The following is a 9,641-nucleotide window of genomic DNA, read 5'->3' as shown; positions in this document are numbered from 1 at the left end:
TGGTACAGAAGCACAAAACATAATGAGCAGCATTTCTAGCCAATTAGTTAGGTTTAAGTTCTCCTTGAAGCTTAAACTACTTGTACACTTAGCAATACTGATCAAGAGGTAAGGCAGTTTCCAGAATCTGTTGTAAGAGAAGCCCTGGGAAACAAGTGGATGCAGTGTATATTTCCCCCAGATTCCTGTCATACGTGGGGTAACTTCAGCAAGTGTCAGTTTTGCAAAGGTAAAAATAAAATGTTTATTTTACTATTGTTCTGCTTGAGGGAAAGCTGGTTTACAGAGTCACTGGGGCCAATGGACAAAAGTGGCTGAATACTCCATTCCAGTAGGCTGCTCCAGGTGACTTGGGTTCCCAGACAGGTAGCTGCGAGGTGATTGGTCTGCCACTGTGCAGGGGTTGGCTCCCTGAGAGAGAGAGAACCTTAGTAAGAGCAAGAGCTGCTGTTTTGGGTGATCTTACATCCCTGTAAGTCTGAAAACTTATTTGTGCATATGGCTTTGTAAGGGACCTGGGGTAGTGAGGGAAAAAGATCTGTGTATTAGTAACAGCCGGACAGGCTTAGGATTTGTTGTTTTCTGTATTTCTTTTTTTTTTTTCTATTTTGTTTAGTATCTCTCCTTCGAAAAGCCTTAAATAAACTCACCAAAGACCAGTTATATTGAATTGTACTGTCTGTGCCCCTGCTTTGAAGTGTTTGAAAGTGCACCCAAGGGTTTTTCCCCAGTGACTACCTGAAACCCTTACACTGCACATAATTATAGTATATAAATGACTGAATGTGAATGATCTATTTAATTTCCTAAATCAGGGTTGTCTGTAGCAAACACTTTAAAAATGAGAAGCTTTTGGCAAATCACTGATTTTATTTGAAAAACAGAAGCAAACAATTAGTAATTAATATCATTATGACCAGTGGGGTCCATAGAAGATGTCTTAAACCTTTGCCGATTCCAAGTTCCACTCTCACGTTGGCCAATCCCTGTTTGGAAAGCTGGATTCATGCCATGACCAACTAGAACCCTCCCGTGTGGTTAAATGTAGGTTATTATTGCATTCTCTTTGTGTAGCTGCTGAAGGATTATTGCCATACTAAAATAACAAAGCTTGCATACTGATTTTGTTTGGCAAATACAATATGGAGATCCAGCTCATGTTATTTTGCCTATTTCTTTCTCCCATATATGGACTGTATTCCTTTCACATCATCTTGGGGTAGACGAAAGTTTCCGGTGTTCCAATAGTGATAGGTTGGATACATCAAAGCGTTTGGATCACGAGAATGACCCAAACCCAGCGAATGACCAAATTCATGTGCGGCAACAAGAAACAAATTATATTCTGTAAAAAAATACAAGTCATGTTAAAATATGTGGCTAATGACTTTATTATAATATTATGATTTTGAATTATAGGAAGAAAAGCAAAGGATCCTGGAGGAAACCTACACAAACACAAGGAAACAAGCAAATGCCTCACTTGTGCCTGTCCCCTAACTTGTGCATCAGTAAGACCAGCAAGTTAGGGAGCGGCAGAAGCTGTAGGCTGCAATGGGGCAGAAGCTGTAGGCTGCAATGGGGCACAAGCTGGAGGCTGCAATGGGGCAGAAGCTGTAGGCTGCAATGGGGCACAAGCTGTAGGCTGCAATGGGACAGAAGCTGTAGGCTGCAATGGGGCACAAGCTGTAGGCTGCAATGGGGCACAAGCTGTAGGCTGCAATGGGGCACAAGCTGGAGGCTGCAATGGGGCAGAAGCTGTAGGCTGCAACGGGGCAGAAGCTGTAGGCTGCAATGGGGCACAAGCTGTAGGCTGCAATGGGGCAGAAGCTGTAGGCTGCAACGGGGCAGAAGCTGTAGGCTGCAATGGGGCACAAGCTGGAGGCTGCAATGGGGCACAAGCTGGAGGCTGCAATGGGGCAGAAGCTGTAGGCTGCAATGGGGCAGAAGCTGTAGGCTGCAATGGGGCACAAGCTGTAGGCTGCAATGGGGCAGAAGCTGTAGGCTGCAATGGGGCAGAAGCTGTAGGCTGCAATGGGGCAGAAGCTGTAGGCTGCAATGGGGCAGAAGCTGTAGGCTGCAATGGGAAAGAAGCTGTAGGCTGCAATGGGGCACAAGCTGTAGGCTGCAATGGGACAGAAGCTGTAGGCTGCAATGGGGCACAAGCTATAGGCTGCAATGGGGCACAAGCTGTAGGCTGCAATGGGGCACAAGCTGTAGGCTGTAATGGGACAGAAGCTGTAGGCTGCAATGGGGCAGAAGCTGTAGGCTGCAATGGGACAGAAGCTGTAGGCTGCAATGGGGCAGAAGCTGTAGGCTGCAATGGGACAGAAGCTGTAGGCTGCAATGGGGCAGAAGCTGTAGGCTGCAATGGGGCAGAAGCTGTAGGCTGCAATGGGGCACAAGCTGTAGGCTGCAATGGACAGAAGCTGTAGGCTGCAATGGGGCACAAGCTGTAGGCTGCAATGGGGCACAAGCTGTAGGCTGCAATGGGACAGAAGCTGTAGGCTGCAATGGGGCACAAGCTGTAGGCTGCAATGGGACAGAAGCTGTAGGCTGCAATGGGGCACAAGCTGTAGGCTGCAATGGGGCACAAGCTGTAGGCTGCAATGGGACAGAAGCTGTAGGCTGCAATGGGGCACAAGCTGTAGGCTGCAATGGGACAGAAGCTGTAGGCTGCAATGGGGCACAAGCTGTAGGCTGCAATGGGACAGAAGCTGTAGGCTGCAATGGGACAGAAGCTGTAGGCTTCAATGGGGCACAAGCTGTAGGCTGCAATGGGACAGAAGCTGTAGGCTGCAATGGGACAGAAGCTGTATGCTGCAATGGGGCACAAGCTGTAGGCTGCAATGGGGCACAAGCTGTAGGCTGCAATAGGGCCCTGTCTTTACCACTAAGGGGCTCCTTAGTAGGGATGCCCCGAATCCCGGATTCGGTTCGGGATTTGGGCCAATTCCAGCCTTTTTTTGAAGGATTCGGTTTCGGAAGAATCCACGGTCCCGGGCCAATCGAATCCGGATCCTAATTAGCATAAATTCACATATGCTAATTAGCATTTGGAAGTTAAATGGTAGGGGGAAAATCGTTTTCGCTGCATGTGGTAATTTTTAACCCTTCACATATTAGCATATGCTAATTAGGATTCGGTTCAGGATTCGGCAGGGTGGGTTAAGAGGTTTGGACAAACCTAAAAAAGTGGGTTCGTTGCATCCCTACTCCTTCTGCCTGGAGGATACTCAGGGTTGGACTGGGGGGGTGCAGGGCCCACCATGGCTGCCGCCCCAGGGGCCCTGCAGGTGCCCCCGCCGTCTGCGCCTCCCCCCCTAACCCCTCCCCGCTGAACCTCCCTAACCCCCCACAGGGTCCCCCACCTGACATCCTCCCCTGAGCGTGCATAAGTTTAACGCGTCAGGGGAGAACCAGTTGGCCGGGGGAGAGCCGGCAAGGGTCGGGTCTGGCCGCTGGGGCCCACCGGGTTTTTTCCCAGTGGCCCAGTCTGACCCTGAGGATACTTAATGTGTAACTTTAGAATAACATATGTTGCATGTATAGAAAAAGAAATACCTGCTGCACTATTTGTCCATTTTTCATCCTCATCAAAATGAGCATCCCCACCTATTCCATTTCCTGGAGCAAATGCATGAGCCAAAACACCATGGGGGCCATCAAAAGGGTCAAAATCTCCATGTGCTTAAAAAGAAAATCAACAAAACAGAATGAATGGCTCATATTACTTTACATTATGACTAAAGTAAAGCTTTGTAATTACAGGCAAATATTTAAATGATGTGGAATCTTGGTAAATCTTTATTAAGTCATTATTGGTCATTAATGCACACACCTGCAGGGTAGGGCAGGCAGAGTATGGCACACACAGGCAGGGTAGGGCAGGCAGAGTATTGCACACACAGGCAGCATAGGGCAAGCAGAGTATGGCACACACAGACAGCATAGGGCAGGCAGAGTATGGCACACACAGGCAGCATAGGGCAGGCAGAGTATGGCACACACAGGCAGCATAGGGCAGGCAGAGTATGGCACACACAGGCAGCAGAGGGCAGGCAGAGTATGGCACACACAGGCAGCATAGGACAGGCAGAGTATGGCACACACAGGCAGGGTAGGGCAGGGAGAGTATGGCACACACAGGCAGCATAGGGCAAGCAGAGTATGGCACACACAGACAGCATAGGACAGGCAGAGTATGGCACACACAGGCAGCATAGGGCAGGCAGAGTATGGCACACACAGGCAGCAGAGGGCAGGCAGAGTATGGCACACACAGGCAGCAGAGGGCAGGCAGGGTATGGCACACACAGGCAGCATAGGGCAGGCAGAGTATGGCACACACAGGCAGCATAGGGCAGGCAGAGTATGGCACACACAGGCAGCATAGGGCAGGCAGAGTATGGCACACACAGGCAGCAGAGGGCAGGCAGAGTATGGCACACACAGGCAGCATAGGACAGGCAGAGTATGGCACACACAGGCAGGGTAGGGCAGGGAGAGTATGGCACACACCGGCAGCATAGGGCAAGCAGAGTATGGCACACACAGACAGCATAGGACAGGCAGAGTATGGCACACACAGGCAGCATAGGGCAGGCAGAGTATGGCACACACAGGCAGCATAGGGCAGGCAGAGTATGGCACACACAGGCAGCAGAGGGCAGGCAGGGTATGGCACACACAGGCAGGATAGGGCAGGCAGAGTATGGCACACACAGGCAGCATAGGGCAGGCAGAGTATGGCACACACAGGCAGCATAGGGCAGGCAGAGTATGGCACACACAGGCAGCATAGGGCAGGCAGAGTATGGCACACACAGGCAGCATAGGGCAGGCAGAGTATGGCACACACAGGCAGCATAGGGCAGGCAGAGTATGGCACACACAGGCAGCATAGGGCAGGCAGAGTATGGCACACACAGGCAGCATAGGGCAGGCAGAGTATGGCACACACAGGCAGCAGAGGGCAGGCAGAGTATGGCACACACAGGCAGCATAGGACAGGCAGAGTATGGCACACACAGGCAGGGTAGGGCAGGGAGAGTATGGCACACACAGGCAGCATAGGGCAAGCAGAGTATGGCACACACAGACAGCATAGGACAGGCAGAGTATGGCACACACAGGCAGCATAGGGCAGGCAGAGTATGGCACACACAGGCAGCAGAGGGCAGGCAGAGTATGGCACACACAGGCAGCAGAGGGCAGGCAGGGTATGGCACACACAGGCAGCATAGGGCAGGCAGAGTATGGCACACACAGGCAGCATAGGGCAGGCAGAGTATGGCACACACAGGCAGCATAGGGCAGGCAGAGTATGGCACACACAGGCAGCAGAGGGCAGGCAGAGTATGGCACACACAGGCAGCATAGGACAGGCAGAGTATGGCACACACAGGCAGGGTAGGGCAGGGAGAGTATGGCACACACCGGCAGCATAGGGCAAGCAGAGTATGGCACACACAGACAGCATAGGACAGGCAGAGTATGGCACACACAGGCAGCATAGGGCAGGCAGAGTATGGCACACACAGGCAGCATAGGGCAGGCAGAGTATGGCACACACAGGCAGCAGAGGGCAGGCAGGGTATGGCACACACAGGCAGGATAGGGCAGGCAGAGTATGGCACACACAGGCAGCATAGGGCAGGCAGAGTATGGCACACACAGGCAGCATAGGGCAGGCAGAGTATGGCACACACAGGCAGCATAGGGCAGGCAGAGTATGGCACACACAGGCAGCATAGGGCAGGCAGAGTATGGCACACACAGGCAGCATAGGGCAGGCAGAGTTTGGCACACACAGGCAGCATAAGGAAGGCAGGGTATGGCACACACAGGCACCTAAGGGCAGGCAGAGTTTGGCAAACACAGGCAGCTAAGGGCAGGCAGAGTATGGAACACAGTGGCAGCATAGTGCAGAGTATGGCACACACAGGCAGCATAGGGCAGGCAGAGTACTGCCCATGTGTGCCAAAATATACCTGCCCAATGCTGCCTGTGTGTGCCATACTCTGCCTGCCCTATGCTGCGATCTGATAAAGGCGCACACACCAGACATGTAATACTGAGTTCAACAGAAGTCAATGGATGTGATTTCTTAGTATCTGTGTAACATATTCCTTGTACCCAGTCAGTCTAGTTCCATTGCACAGATATTATTAGCACTCCTAAAGAGTAAAACTTACAGCGTTTTGCAAATTTGATCATGATATCTGCTGTTCCCGAAGTTAGTTTTCTGAAGGTCAGTGGGGCAACATCACTCCACAGCTTGAGTGCCCTTTGTATCGCTTCATCTACCTTTTGGCGAGGGAGATCAGGGGTGTAATTCTGAATTCTTAAGGAGAAAAAAATAACGTTTTGATTTTTTATTCTGTTTTTTAAACATATTTGTGATTGAAAATTTTTGGTGACCAGAGTTGCCTTAATGGGACTCCCACAAAAAGGACAGCACGGACAGCTTTAATGTGATGCTTACCACAAATGAATGAATCAGCAAGAATTTGTAGCAGAGAATCACATGAAAATCTCCAGTGCTATATTTCTTATGTGATGAAAAACTATACAATTTGGGCAAGACCAGAATGCCATAAAACTTTTAATGCCATAGGCTTTCAGCACTCCATAGTGATAAGGACTACTTCCCATGGCTTCTACTCCCCGACTGGGAGATGATGGTGCCTAAGATTATTTTCTCCATTAACTGATTCTCAGGATTTAGAGAACCTCATTTTTTTCTAGTTCAAATGGAAAATGTCACTTTACCATTAACTGTTTTTATTTTTTCATATGACATTTGCTATATCTAGGCTGTGGGCAGGCAGAGTATGGCACACACAGGCAGCATAGGGCAGGCAGAGTATGGCACACACAGGCAGCATAGGGCAGGCAGAGTATGGCACACACAGGCAGCATAGGGCAGGCAGAGTATGGCACACACAGGCAGCATAGGGCAGGCAGAGTATGGCACACACAGGCAGCATAGGGCAGGCAGAGTTTGGCACACACAGGCAGCATAAGGAAGGCAGGGTATGGCACACACAGGCACCTAAGGGCAGGCAGAGTTTGGCAAACACAGGCAGCTAAGGGCAGGCAGAGTATGGAACACAGTGGCAGCATAGTGCAGAGTATGGCACACACAGGCAGCATAGGGCAGGCAGAGTACTGCCCATGTGTGCCAAAATATACCTGCCCAATGCTGCCTGTGTGTGCCATACTCTGCCTGCCCTATGCTGCGATCTGATAAAGGCGCACACACCAGACATGTAATACTGAGTTCAACAGAAGTCAATGGATGTGATTTCTTAGTATCTGTGTAACATATTCCTTGTACCCAGTCAGTCTAGTTCCATTGCACAGATATTATTAGCACTCCTAAAGAGTAAAACTTACAGCGTTTTGCAAATTTGATCATGATATCTGCTGTTCCCGAAGTTAGTTTTCTGAAGGTCAGTGGGGCAACATCACTCCACAGCTTGAGTGCCCTTTGTATCGCTTCATCTACCTTTTGGCGAGGGAGATCAGGGGTGTAATTCTGAATTCTTAAGGAGAAAAAAATAACGTTTTGATTTTTTATTCTGTTTTTTAAACATATTTGTGATTGAAAATTTTTGGTGACCAGAGTTGCCTTAATGGGACTCCCACAAAAAGGACAGCATGGACAGCTTTAATGTGATGCTTACCACAAATGAATGAATCAGCAAGAATTTTTAGCAGAGAATCACATGAAAATCTCCAGTGCTATATTTCTTATGTGATGAAAAACTATACAATTTGGGCAAGACCAGAATGCCATAAAACTTTTAATGCCATAGGCTTTCAGCACTCCATAGTGATAAGGACTACTTCCCATGGCTTCTACTCCCCGACTGGGAGATGATGGTGCCTAAGATTATTTTCTCCATTAACTGATTCTCAGGATTTAGAGAACCTCATTTTTTTCTAGTTCAAATGGAAAATGTCACTTTACCATTAACTGTTTTTATTTTTTCATATGACATTTGCTATATCTAGGCTGTGGTTTGTGAATCCTTCATCTTGTGATGTTGCCAGGGTTGGACTGGGGGGTGCAGGGCCCACCGGGCCTTCTGCTTCAGGGGCCCCTGCACCCCCCAATGGCCCCTGTCGCCTTCAGACTTCCCCCCCGCAGGGGCCCCCACCACCTGTCTGACCCCACTCCCCGAATGCGTGTACCTGCAGCGTGTCGGGGAGGGAGACCGGCGGATCGGTGGAGGTCCCTGCGGGCATCGGGTCTGGGCCACCAGGGCCCACCAGGACTGGGGCCCACCAAGTTTTTTCCCGGTGGCCCAGTCCGACCCTGGATGTTGATCTGCTTAGAACTGTCCAAATAAAATCAGATGACTCTTACGTTATTTCATTTTCTCACAAAATAATCTTTTAGCTGACAGCCAGACCACTAAAAAAACAACTGACAATTTAAATTCAATATATGAGCAGTTTAAACACTGGATTATAACAGGATACATATATATATATATATGATGGATTCTAAATATTTGGGGGACCTTTTTTATTGTGAATTGTTCTGAAAACAAATAAGTTAAGAAACAAATAAGTAAGAAAAATAAGTTCTCTGTGAGTTTATCATGACTACATGTATGAATCTAACCTGTATGTCAGTTTGGTGTTTTTCCATCGTGGATTTCCAGGGAACTTGCTGTATTCTGACACATCGGGCATTCCACATCGAGGAGCCTTCATCATAGCCAGAGTATCTCTGTCCAGCTTCCCCGAAACTGTCATTCTGAAGAACTTTTGCATTTCTTTGATTTTCTCCACAAATGCGTTTGCCTTTAATTTTGGGTTCATCGGATAGAACTTTCCTAAATAATCCTAAGCAATCAAAAGACATAGATTGACAGAGTATACATTATTATCATCATCAGCATTCAGGGCGCAATATGCAAAAAAACATGGCGGATTGCCCTGAACTTCATAAATGACCCATAATATATTCTTCATTTTTACTAACATTAAAGGAGAATGCAAGTCAAAATGTAAAAAGCATACTGCCCAATAGCCCTCCTATTGTTTAGTACAAACGCCACACTTTTGGCTCACCTAATCAAATATTTACTCAGTCACACTTACTGCACATTTTCTAGAACAGGCAGCCATCTCTAAAAAGGTATTCTCCCTTCCTTTCCCTCCTTGCTTCATACTGCACATGTGTTTCATTCCCTCCCCCCCTCCCCTCTGACAGATCCGCTTCTGATTGGCTGGTGGGCATGTGTAGCTCAGAACAGGAGACAGGATCAAGTTACACACATGCTCAGAGAATAGGAAGGCTGCCGCTGGCACCTACAGGAAGGGGAGAGAGATTTCAGTGATGTCACTGTAGGCTTCACACTGCTGTAGGCTGCCAGCACCCTATCTCAGAGAAGCAAGCAGGGATCTGGGAATTTAGATATGCAGTAAGTACTTAATAAGAATGGCTTTAGACTTACTTTTAATTTACATTAACCTTTCATTGTCCTTTAATGGTATAAATGCACAAAGACAACGTGGAACATGGGGTAATGCATAACAGATTTATGTTTAATAAAGAACTCCCAGCATGCAATGCTACAAAGGTTCTAGAATTTATGCAATTACAGGGTCTGCTTGTCTAA

General features: G+C 48.3%; 1 protein-coding gene across 1 annotated transcript; it reads right to left on the bottom strand.

Annotated features, from left to right (window-relative positions):
- Window positions 1–811: 811 nt before the first annotated feature.
- LOC116408605 (interstitial collagenase-like) lies at window positions 812–8,882 on the bottom strand. Its single transcript, XM_031896233.1, has 6 exons — window positions 8,639–8,882; window positions 7,402–7,550; window positions 7,227–7,248; window positions 6,198–6,382; window positions 3,565–3,690; window positions 812–1,345 (listed from the first exon to the last, which is right to left on the bottom strand). The coding sequence occupies exons 1-6, from the start codon at window positions 8,836–8,838 to the stop codon at window positions 1,170–1,172; spliced, it is 858 nt and encodes a 285-aa protein (XP_031752093.1). The 5' UTR covers window positions 8,839–8,882; the 3' UTR covers window positions 812–1,169.
- Window positions 8,883–9,641: the final 759 nt, after the last annotated feature.

Source organism: Xenopus tropicalis, chromosome 2 (assembly GCF_000004195.4).
Source record: "Xenopus tropicalis strain Nigerian chromosome 2, UCB_Xtro_10.0, whole genome shotgun sequence".
Lineage (NCBI taxonomy): Eukaryota > Metazoa > Chordata > Amphibia > Anura > Pipidae > Xenopus > Xenopus tropicalis.
Note: the sequence above shows the minus strand (reverse complement) of the source record. Positions and strands in the feature narration are given on the sequence as shown.

What these genes read in the sequence shown, in the direction of transcription:
- LOC116408605 (XM_031896233.1), bottom strand. Translation starts at nt 8,838, where the DNA reads ATGAACCCAAAATTAAAGGCAAACGCATTTGTGGAGAAAATCAAAGAA. An exon ending in CGCAGCATAGGGCAGGCAGA is followed by an intron (nt 6,383 to 7,226) that starts GTATGGCACACA and finishes TTTAAAAAACAG; the next exon opens with AATAAAAAATCAAAACGTTA. An exon ending in GATCAAATTTGCAAAACGCT is followed by an intron (nt 3,691 to 6,197) that starts GTAAGTTTTACT and finishes TTTCTTTTTAAG; the next exon opens with CACATGGAGATTTTGACCCT.